General features: G+C 36.3%; 2 protein-coding genes across 2 annotated transcripts in view; one reads left to right on the forward strand and one right to left on the reverse strand.

Moving 5' to 3' along the window:
• The window catches only part of LOC129229731 (uncharacterized), a 29,739-nt gene extending 23,692 nt beyond the window's left edge, over nucleotides 1-6,047 (forward strand). Inside the window, 9 exon segments of the mRNA XM_054864098.1 lie at nucleotides 494-700; nucleotides 819-1,208; nucleotides 1,785-1,934; nucleotides 2,050-2,253; nucleotides 2,801-3,101; nucleotides 3,683-3,840; nucleotides 3,934-4,176; nucleotides 4,262-4,484; nucleotides 5,706-6,047. Coding sequence (XP_054720073.1) covers nucleotides 494-700; nucleotides 819-1,208; nucleotides 1,785-1,934; nucleotides 2,050-2,253; nucleotides 2,801-3,101; nucleotides 3,683-3,840; nucleotides 3,934-4,176; nucleotides 4,262-4,484; nucleotides 5,706-5,950 — 2,121 coding nt within the window. The 3' untranslated portion in view covers nucleotides 5,951-6,047.
• LOC129230622 (isochorismatase domain-containing protein 2-like) overlaps nucleotides 1-12,149 on the reverse strand; it is a 106,502-nt gene that overhangs the window by 54,812 nt on the left and 39,541 nt on the right.

Raw genomic sequence — 12,149 nt, forward strand, 5'->3', positions numbered from 1 at the left:
ACCTTTTCATATACTATTTAAATGTAGCTTTCAGATTTGTAAAAGATCCTTTAAAAATAAGCTTAAATCATTTTTAAAAAAAACTGAGTTCTGGTTCAACCTTTAACAATTGATTACGGTGATGTAACTCTTAACTTAGGCATAATTATTCTTTCCGAAGCATTTTAATGATTTTTTTTCATTTATAAGTCTATTTTAGAAACATCTTGCCCGTCCTTCCCTTTTGTTAGTGTAACTAAACAATTTAAAATGAAATCTTCCAGCGAAAGCAATTCTAGTACGTTTTTCGTCAACACGACCCAAAATGTATTACTTTAAACTCTACTTCTTATAGTTCAATTAATGATACAAAGTTAATTCAGTATTTTGTTGAAGTAGTAGGGTAAATGGATACTATCTTTGCTAGGAGGAAATCCATGCACTACATTTGTTTATTTTATCCTACGAAAATGCAACTCAATTCTAAAAACAATGTTTTATTTTTTCTATTCAGCATGAACAGAAATTGAACATCGTTGGTCTTCCCCCGATCCACGTCAATGCCTACACTGAAAACATCCTCGAATTCAGAGACATCCCCACGACAGTACAAGAAACACAAGAATGGGTTACCAAGAAACTGATGAACGCAGGATGGAGACAACGATCCGTCAACATCACCATGAACACCGATTCCACCTACTGGCCGGCTAACAACAAGGTGAGACATTGGCGATTCGAAGGTTTAAAGTTTTCTTTGAAACCTACGGTGCTGCGGAGTCTCATTGTATTTTATTTTATACAATTCACTTTTAAACTTATTAACGATTTTTCTTAAGGTCTCCTTCAAATTGAACTACGACCAAGAGAATGTATTCCCTGGACAAAGCAACATGTACCAGTCCCAAGCACATCAATACAGAGAACACCAACACCAAGCAACTGGATCAGACGAAACTGAAGATGACATCGTGAAGGAAATGAAATTCGATGAGAAGGTCAGCCCCGGGAAATCTGGAGATTTCGTCGTAACTGCCAAGAAAATCTACCACAAGTTGATCTCTAGGTACCCTCACATGCGCCACATCGTCGATTTACAAGTTTTGAGCTCAACTGGATCCAACAAAGCTGTTATCAAGGCCGTGTACAACCACACCATGGGAAGACACCTCCACTCCTTCCACGTGGACGCCAAGGTTAACTTGAAGAGGTTGCCCACACCAATTGAAGTAAGATAAAATGCAATACAGGAACTACCTTTATTTATAGTTTACCATTTTGCATATGTTCATGTTCAGGCCGACTAAACTTTCACGTACAGTGCCATCTACAACTATTAAGCCTAAACTATACCCACCTGAGAAACGGATGTTCCGTCCGTGGATTTAAATGTTATTGATAGCCTTTGTCCTAAATTGAGTTGACAGAACGCGATTTTTATGATTGAAATAAGATTTATTTCAGTGAAGACATAAAAAAAAAGCAAGGATTAAAAAATGGGACATGACTCTGTAGGAAACTGTCCAACGACATACTAATGGTGATACAAATAAATTTTTAACTTATCAATTGAAGGAATGTCTGGGTGAATAAAAAGGCAATATTCTTGTTCAATGTAATAAGAAGCAATCTATATGGGTCTTTCTAGCTAAATTATATTTCAGAAGCAATCATAAAACTGATTTAGATCGAGTTAAACACTTTTAGGCACCAAATCCATATCATATCAAGATATGTCGTTTAAATACCTCTTTTTGCTATCTATCACTGCTTTGATATTAACGTTTTTTTTTTCCCCTCAACAGATCAGTGCCGACCATCTGATGGGATTCCACAACAGACTAAACGAGTTTAACTTCGACAGGAAATCCTACAAAAACCAGATCGGCCTATTTTTGAGCACTCTCAGTCAACACCACGCCGAGCCTTATGACAATGTTGACATTGTAGCCCATGTAAGTAATAGTAATTTTTTACTGTTATTGCTTCGGAGCAGCGGAATAAGCACCAGAACAGCTACTTCAAAATAAATAAACTACATACAAATGCATCATATTTTCTCGCTTTCAGGGTTCCATGCAGCGCATTCCAGGCTCTAAGATTCTCAACGATTTGTTGGTTAACAAGTTGGATGAAGAAGAATTCTTGCCAGAAGATTACGAGGTCTGTGAAAGGCACACACGAGAGGGCAAAGGCTTGTCTCAAGAATGTCAACGCAGCATCAGGGAACTGTCACACTACAACAAATACAAGGTTCAAGCCACATGGACTGAAGTAAGCAGCATTTGTTTCATAATCTAGGTTAAAACTCTAAGGACGTTCCAATATTTCACAATATTATTTCTTTTCTTTTTTAAATACAGATGTTCCAACACATTTTTTTTTCTTTCTTTGTGACTATAAATGTTCTGATAATTCCCAAAATGAATCTTTTTCTTCCTTTTTTGTGACTAGGGATTCTTCAATCCTTTACCATATTTAGTTTTTCTGTGATTTAAACAGCCATTTGAGGCAAACAAAGAGAACCTTTTTATTAGTGTAAAATAGTCCCCAACAATCACCAAAACGGGCAAGTGAACAGAGAAATTCAAGAGAGAAATAGTGAAGCACCGTTTATATCAATTATGAGTTTTTAAATTGGTCCCCGCAGAGTATAATACGCATTAACGTATACCTATTATATGTTTTTTTCATTTATACGATTTTTTTTATACAGTCCATTAAAAAACCTACGAAAGGTGCTTCTAAATTAAGTTTAATAACTATGTTTTCTCGTTTTAAACTATTTACATAAATTCTTAAATATGCTTTCATTTCACAGGGAAAATTACCTGCCTTTGTCAAAACAATCGCCAAGAGGATCGAATGGATAACTCGCGTGGTGGCTTTGGGAAAAGTTGAAGTGACTGACAAGCCAGAGACACCCAGAGAACAAAGCATCAACCTTGACGTCACTTACATCGACAAACTGACCGACGAACCATTGATCGACATCGTCTTGGAAAAGCCGAAAGAAATTGTGAAATACCACAAAATCAAGGCAGGATTCATCCAGCCTCTTTCCAGCATCGACAACGTTCTCGACAGCTACATTTTGGCCGCCACCAACAACTCATACCCAGGTAAGATAAACTAATATACTTCTTGGATGTTTATGAAGGATTACTCTAGTTATACTATGAGCAAAATTTTATACACTATGAATATTTCTATAATAAAGTAGCATGATACTTAAAAGTAAAACCTTTACGAACAATCTAATCTGTAAAAATTCAACTAAAAAGAAAAAAAAATACAGTAGTTCAAGGTAACGTTGATCCTCCAGTTTCTTCATTTTCAACTGCCCCATTCCCATTCAAATTTTAATAGCTATTCTATTGCATCTATTGGTGCAAAATGGAAGAAAAACGCTGAGAGTATTGTAAAGTTATGCAATATTAAGACAAGATATTTATAAAAACTTTATAAAATTAATTATTGACTTGGTTCAAAATGATCCAGCTACTAAGGGTTGCTTCGTAACAGGTGAGAAATGGGTTGTTCACAAACTGAGCTCCAGTACAAATTAAGCCATAGCTATATTTTTACTTAAACAATTCTAATTAAGGAATTCGTTATAAAGACTGATTTAAACTGGCATTTCTTTACCAATGTGGGTTAACAGAAACATTTCACACACATATTCTTTTGTCCTCTTTTACAGCCACTTGCCATGTCATGCAGAAATACTGGACCACTTACGACCACGTGACTCATCTTCTTCCCACCAACAAATGCCAATACCTCATCTCGGCCCACTGCGCTGAGCATAAGAAGTTCGTTGTCTTTGGCAAGACTCTGGACTCTCGGGAAAACACCAAGGTAAGAATTCACGCAATGTATAATTCTGAAAGAATACTCAGTGTCGTACAATTGAAATCGTTTTCTCACCAACTTCCTTTTTTTTCTTTCTAGGAAATCACTCTTCACGTAGGAGAGCACACCTTAGTCCTGAGCCCGAAAAGAGCTTTAACATATGAAGTGAAGTTCAATGGACAGAAGAAGACCATCCACCCACTTAAACCACAGCAACTTGGTGATGAGGAAGTCCAATTGTTGGTAGTGATGAACACCGCCGTACAGGGATCCTTCTTAGAAGTTTACTACCCATACATTAGCCTGAAGCTGACATATGACGGAAAGAACGTCAAAATCCAAGTAAGCTATCTCTTTGTCAGCTAAATTTTGTCGTTTGGCAGATCTTAATTTATTACGGAATATTAAATATTTCTACTATTTTTAGGTGCCACCGACATTCAAAGGAGAGTTATGTGGTCTGTGCAGTTCATTCGATGGAGAAGTTACCCGCGAATTATTTGCTGCCGACCAGTGCCTGTACTCCAGATTAGATGACTTCATCAAGAGAGCTATTGTCAACCCAAGAGAATGCGAACAAAGCATTGATCCAGCCGCAGAGCCCCTGTGTTACTCCAAAACTGGCTCACGTATGCACTCTGACACCGTTGGTAAGTTAAAATCATTTTACTTTTTCAAAACGCGAAGATTTCACCAATACACATTTCAGCGCATCGATTGATTAAAAATCCCTTTCCTAGACTTAATTAGTAAAATTTATTTTAAAAGTTCTTTTAGTTCCTTTAGCTGTTGGATTCCAATGAACTTTAAAAAGTACACCTTTATGCTTTAGCAGCATTTCGCAATCTTTTTGGTTCAACGGAGGTAATTTCGCGGGTCGATTTTTTTACAAGAACCCCCCTCCCCCCACCTAATTAAAGGCAAAAGATCTACTGAATAAGTGAATTGTAAGTTTTACCTTCATTTCCCTACAATAATATTTAAGTGCAAAGGTACGAGTTATATTTGAGTACATAAACCTTCAAGAAAACTTCAAAAAAAAATTATTTAAAAAAGAATCAGAAAATTCTTGCATGCCCTTCTTCGATGAACTTTTCAACGATAGGTCCTAAGTTAGTTAGTGAAGTCTGTGCGGTGGAAACAACAGGAAGTCGTTTGCTAAAGTTATTTTGCAATGGATTACAGACCCTAAACTTGTAGAATTGATGAAAAGAACATCAAACAAAATTTCCTAAAAGTTTAATTTTTAAAAAAGATGATCAAGTAAAAATACCCAGCGACTGGTTCACTTTTACTATTGCAGCAGTTCAGTACCTCTTCCCTTGCATACTTGTTTCAGGGCTCTCGTCTTCCAAAATTATAAAACTCCCTTTTTCGATCGTAATTAAAGACAAAGTTTCTCCTACTATTTGTTTGACGATTTTCTTTAAATTTTTGTCTTCAAGACTTCACAGTCAATCAAATCTTATAGACAGGAGGTTACCACGATGTCCTCCAGACTTCTCAGTAAACCAAATCTCAAACATAGGGGCAAGGACGGATCCAGAAATTTTCAAGGGAGAGGCGATTGATTTTTATTACATTCTTTTTACTATGTATACTGATTTTAAAATATTGATCTATAAAGGGTTTTGACTTTAATTCCGAAACGGTTCCGAGATAGGGTCATAAACCCAAACCTCCCTTCTCCCAACATCAATGAAATTCGTCTAAATTTGCGTTTTTTGAACTTCATTTTCGAAAAACTACCGGTGGAGTGTCCCTCAAGGGAGGGGCGATCGCCCTTCCCTTGTATACGTCCCTGCATAGAGACGAGAAGTTTACCACCTTGTTTGGCAGATCAACAACTGAGATTTCTTTTCGTCTTGCAGAAACAAGAAACATTGTCCAGTACAAAGGAGACCAAATCTGCTTCTCCATCCTGCCCATTGGAAAGTGCTTGAGCGGAGGTCAGCCCAAGGTGGCTGATGAAGTAGAAATCGGATTCCACTGCCTACCCAGGAGGGACAGCACAGCCCGAAGGTTGGCAGAGGAAGCCAAGACCAGAGTGTTGGATGTCATGCGCAGCAAGAGCGTTGACTACACCGAAACAGTGATCTCAGCAAGGAAGTGCTAACCGAGAAAGGACTATGAACTTATTTAATGAAAAAAAATCAAGAATTGTCTGCTGTTCATTTTTAGGGATTATTTTTCAATAAAACTGCAAACGCAAACCTGCTTGTTTCTTTATGTTTTTCACTGATCCTACATAATTACTCAACAGATACAAAAGAGGTGACCAGCCTGACATTTGTGTTTTTCCTATTCAATTTATCTACCCCCAGCAAAGATCAAGTGCCCACTTGAATTTATTCACTCTATTGCAAGTTAAGAGTCCGATCTACGCATGTAAATTTTCGAGCAATTTTGAGACAGAGGGGGGGGGGGGGGAATTTTTTCTATTTTTATTTTCTGGAAAAATTGAAGTTTTAAAAAATAAATAAATAAAGTTACATTTTCTTAGAGAACGTAAAGCATTAAAAAAATTTAAACTATATGCAATTCGTAATTTTTCTTCTTAACAGAGACCTACTAGTACAGTAAAAATAGGGGTCGGACCCAAACATCCAAAAAAAAAAAAAAAAAAAAGCTAAACCTGGTGCAAATTATTTATTACCCTCCCAATAAGAACAGGTAAAAAGTCCCACCCCATTGTGCGTCGGGTTTTGGAATGGGGGGCATCTAAAAATTGCTGTTTTGAGCATTTTTTCGGAATTTTTAGAGTACGTTTCAAGAGGGAATATTATGTCATACTAAATTTAAAAGCATAAAAATGAAGGCGTTTACCACCAAGAGGGATGACACAACCCGCCTAGAGCCCCCCTATCCCTGTAAAACGAAGCAGTACCCCCCCCCCCCCCTCCATACATTTCAAGTGGAAATATTATTTTATGCAAAGTTAAAGTTAGTAATCAAGTGTGTCCATCCTCCAAGTGCGATGGTGCCCCTCCTTCCAAAGCTAAGCACCCCCTCCCCCGAAAAAAATAATACGCTAATCCCTCCCCCCCCCTTCTTTCCATTTCAAATAGAAGTATTATTGCATGTAAATTTAAAATGCATTAAATCAGGACTGTCCACCCCACAAGAACAATAGTTCACCTCCCAAAACGAAATAATATACTGAAAAATTACCCCCCCCCCCCCCTTCTGATGGCACATTTGATAAAATGGTCAGAAAAATTATGCTGAACTGGTTTTTTTCTCCTTTTACTATATTGCTTACTTGCAGTACTTAAAAGCAAAATTTTTAGTTTGCTTATAACATGCATGCCTCAAATACGTCATCAGATTGAGATAAAAGCTCCAACAGAACTGAAGTTTTCAAATGATTTCTCCTAAGCTTGTAACAAAAAGTCTTCGTTATCAAGATCTTTCTTGGAATCTAGATTCTTGGCAAAATCGTTATTGTTGCAGCTATGTCTGACACAGTTTGCGCATATAGTTGAGCACTTCAGTCCACTTTCAGGCTTATCAAACATTCAATTTTCTAATGAACCCCTCAGAGCAAGCACAAGATATGAGGCGAAGAAAGTCTTCTAGAGTGGGAGGTTTGCTGTTGTAATAGGACGCAGATATTTCTGTGATGATTTCTCCTTCTTTGTACACATCAAAAATGACACTAGCTTTCCCATACTTACAAGTGACATATACACTGCATTGCTGGCATATTTCCTTGAGGCTTGCAGATCATTACCAAAAAAGAAAAAACATGATCGAGAAGGTATCTTCCATCTATAACATATATGACACCAACTGTTTATTTTGTGATGGTGGCGTGGATGGATCTTTTGCTTCAGGGGGGGGGGATAATAACACCTACAACACTTAACCATACAGGTTTTCTTTACTTCTGAAACCAGATTCATCGAATACTGATAGAGGATCAGCGTACAACTCGTATTAGAAGTTTTTTAGCAATTTGTTGTTCCATCTTTTTTACTATTCATACTATTCGGAGTAAAAGATGGTTTGGGCTTACACATCTCTACAGATAGTAACTACTCTCGTAACAGAAGCTAGAGACATAATTGCACACCTCCTTCACAAAGAAATGCCACTAGATTTTTTGTTTTTATATCCTTTTATGTTACTACCCCTCATCACATTTCACCTTATTATCAGCGACCGACCAGTATCGGCGAGCAACACCACTACCAACTTGAGTCAATACCCGTAGGGAGGGAAGAGCAGTATTTAGCATTCTACTGTTGTATTGCTTATTGCTCTCATCAAGACTTCTACCATCGTTGAATCACTACAGGTTCTGCACCACCTAAATTTGTCACTGCGTTGGATCGTTGGGTAGCTGATGTGACATATTTATCAATTTTTTAAAACTTGCATCAAATTTTTTAAAATTGCATAATGTACTCGAAAGTTTCAGATAGTGTTGCAAGTATATGTTCGCATATTTAGCATAATTCACATAATCGGCTGCGAAAAAGAGAGGCGGCTAGGTGTTTGTAAACGAGAACCCCCCACCGAATTGGAGGATGCAGAATTGCAGCATTGCCCGTCTCACTGTTGGCAATTTCGGTTTATCCCCCCTTACGGTAATGGCAAAAGATTAAAGAAAAGTTGAAGTAAATTAATTAAGAAGAAGGAGATAAACTGCAGTCAATTTGAACTATTTTTTACGCTGCACAGGGATTTTGTTTTAGATATCACCCCAGCGCTCTAAACAGTTTAACAACCTCCAGTCTAGAGATGAAAACGGTCGGGAAAAAAACCGGAAAATTTCCGAAAAAAACGGAAAAAACCGTTTTTTTTTTTCGAAGGAATAAATTTCCACTTTTACAGCAAAAAGTGATTAGAAATTTCTCACGCTTAAATTCTGATGCAATTTCCTCCCCCCTCCCCTTTTATGTTAAATACTGTCTAACGTTAATGCAAGTTGTTGTATGACAATATAATTTGCATATAGATCAAAAAATGTTTGATAATATTTTTTGCAAAAAAGCATAAACCAATAAAATTAGCGAAGAATTTATTTTCCTTCTTCATAAAACAAACAAGCATAACTTTAATCACAAAACTATGTTTCTGCTGACTGCGAACCAAAAATGTACAGGGTGCGGCAAAAAAAAAAAAAAAAAAAAAAAAAAAAAAAAAAAAAAAAAAACGGGCAAGCAATTTTCCAAGAAACTTTATTAAAAATAAATAAACTAACAAAACACAAAAAATAATAATATGAGAAGACCTTTAGCAATCATTAAATTTAATTGGTTTCAAACTAGCAGCCTTTTGGAGTAATACAGAGATGTAACTGCTTATTGAAATTTACATTTAAGGACAGCAAGTCCTTTTATCAATCCTATTCCCTATAAAGCAATTGGTTTAGAGAGTTCAATTTTATGTGTAGTTTAGGGTAGACCTTTGACTCTAAAATAGGCCATACAGTGTAATAAATGGGATTGAGGTCGAGCGAGTAGAGCGTCCACTCAAAAAATGATATCTTGTCAAAAACAATGCGCTTTGCACCACTCTTGTCTTTTTGGCCATATGAATCGGTGTGGAGTTAAAGGAAAATGTCCACTCTAACAATGCTAAAGTGCTCTTAGGCCCACAGAAGTACAATAACTTCTAAAATGTCCTTCTGGTTCACTTTTTGATTCATTTTACGGCCCTCATATACAAAAAACTAGAGATTTTTCGTCGCTTGTACTGATTCCATCTCAGACCAAGCCTGACTTCGGATTTTGGCGCTATCTAACACTTTCTAAGGTGCTTGGAGTGTCTAGCAAGGGCGCCCATATGCAACATTTTAAGGGGGGGGGGGGGCTCTGATATTTTCCCCACGGAAACCGACTTCAGTACAGATTGGAGCTTATAAAATTTAACATTTTTGATAACTAATTCATTAATGGCTGGAGAAAAAAAATGTTTTTACATTTTTACAAAGAAAAAAGGATTAAAAGGAAGGAAGTTCTCATTTCCAAAGGGGGGGGCTTGAGCCCCCACTTCCCCTACTATATGGGAGCCTATGGTGTCTACAGATCAAATCCTATGGTTCTGGGGGAAATGAGCCGGTTGAACGGTAAATCAGTGAAAGTTATCTCTTCCAGAGTGGACTTGCGGGTCCCGTGTCAAACGTTTCTGTCTGGCATCTTTAGAGTGATACGAATGCCTGAATTTTTGGAACTTGCAAAACTTCTGTTAAAGCTGTTTTTTCCGTTAGTCGCACTTATCGGTCACAATTTCCCACAAACGACTGCTCTCGTGGAAACCCGAGGATTTCATTGAACTCACTTTTGGATGAATTGACGATTAACTGAAATGTTTCACTGTTCGTTTTTGTACACTTTCCGGACATCGACTATCATTTCCAAGCCACTTGAAACAGCATGCCGTTTCAAATGCTGTTTGTCGAGGCACAACAAGCAAACGAACTGTCATTCCACTTGGTTAAACAACTTAAAATAGCAGGTATTTCGCTTAAAATTGTAAGAAAGCCAAAAAACAATATTATAAACTAGGTAATATATTGTAAATTATTTCCTAATAAAGTGAGAAAACAAAAAAACAAAAAAAAAAAAAAAATTAGTACTCATTAAAATGAAATTACCTTTCTTCCATTCGATGATACAATTTTTGTCCGATATTTTTTTTACCGCACCCTGTATACTGCCGTGCTAAGCAAAAAAGGGGACTTTGCAGTTGGGCTCAAGCTGAGATATTGTATTTTAAAGTGTTTTCTCTTCCATATATTTGATTCATTCTTGATCAAATGACCCTAAAACATTTTATTTATTAAGTAAAATACGAAACAGACAACAACTTGGTTATAATAACTAACTCAAATTTGTTCAAAAAGGGTTGGTATGATTACTTTTACTACTGTGTTTAGCACGGCCGTATGAATAAACTTAAACTCCAGTTTAATTTTGGTTCAGCTTAAGAAAAACCAATTTAGTTTTGATTTGGACTTAGACTGGATTGGAAAAAAAAAACTCAATAACTTTCATTTTCAGACAGTAACATTGTATTATTTTTCTTCCAAAAAAAAAAAAAAAAAAATATCAATCATGTTTGAAAGTCAAAAATTTCAGAAGTTTCAAAGGCAATCTAAAATAGAAAATGTAATTGTTATGATTAGACACACATTACCCAATATTATTGGTTGATTGACGACTTGACTTATTTCTGGGTTTGACCATGAAAGCCCTCTACTCAGTTGTAAAATAAAAAAGTTTTTTCTTCTAATTTATCTTACCTTTATGTGTATTTCTGTCAAGCAGAAAAAAAAAAGATGTGTGGATAGCATATATTTTTTAATACTTAACCCTTTATATGTTACAAGGAACACAGAGCTATTAAGAAACCCAAATTTTATTCATAAAGAAATCAAATTTTCCATTTTCTCCAATTTTTCCCGAAAAAAACCCGGTAAAAAACTGGTTTTTTCCACCACTTCAAAATTTCCGGAAATTTTGCATCTGTACTCCAGACACAACTAAATTGGTTACTGAGCTCGCTTAGATCTTTTAGAATTATCCTTCTGACATTACTATATCATTGTGTGGCATTTTGTACTTCGGAAAAGTTTTAAATCCGTGAAATTTTTTCATGAACTTCACTGAAATCGTTTATTTTAGAATGCAAATTCATGGTCCCCCTCCCCCAAAGCGATGGTGCACCCCTGAAGTGTGACGGAGTACCCATCCAGAGTAAAAACCCTCAAAAAGGAAAGAAATACCCCTTGAAAAAATGAAAAAACTGCCTTAAAAATGCCAATGACGCAATCTGCGCCATGCCTCCCCCCCCCCCGCCTGTGCACCCCGGGTTAGTTAGCATTTTTTTTCTATGAGAGTTTATTATTTTACTATTATAGAGTGTGATTTCTGCGACTTTTGAGTATTTTTTTTAAGTAATGGTAATTATTTTTACTTAAACAGAGGATTTCTTCGCCCCTACCCCTTTCCCCCAAAACCCAACGCGTAAAGTACTGGGACTTTTTACACCTTCTTGCTGGAAGGGTAAGAAGTAATTTGCAACATGTTTCACCTTTTTTTTTTTTTTTTTTTTTTTGGATGTTTGGGTTTGGCCATTTTTTGGCCTAATTTTACTGTACTATACGTAAAACATTTACTCATAAAAATTAGCAATTATGCTTCTTTTCATTTCAGTAAACAGCTGGTAGCAGCAGTTATGAAACGGAAGCAGCAGAGGTCCTCTTTCGAAGCACAAAAAGTATCCAAATTGGTCAAATCATCATTCAAACATTAACTTTAGAAATGATGTGTTTTTTGTTAATTTTTTAATCATATTTTTATATA

This window comes from Uloborus diversus, chromosome 9 (genome assembly GCF_026930045.1).
Source record: "Uloborus diversus isolate 005 chromosome 9, Udiv.v.3.1, whole genome shotgun sequence".
Lineage (NCBI taxonomy): Eukaryota > Metazoa > Arthropoda > Arachnida > Araneae > Uloboridae > Uloborus > Uloborus diversus.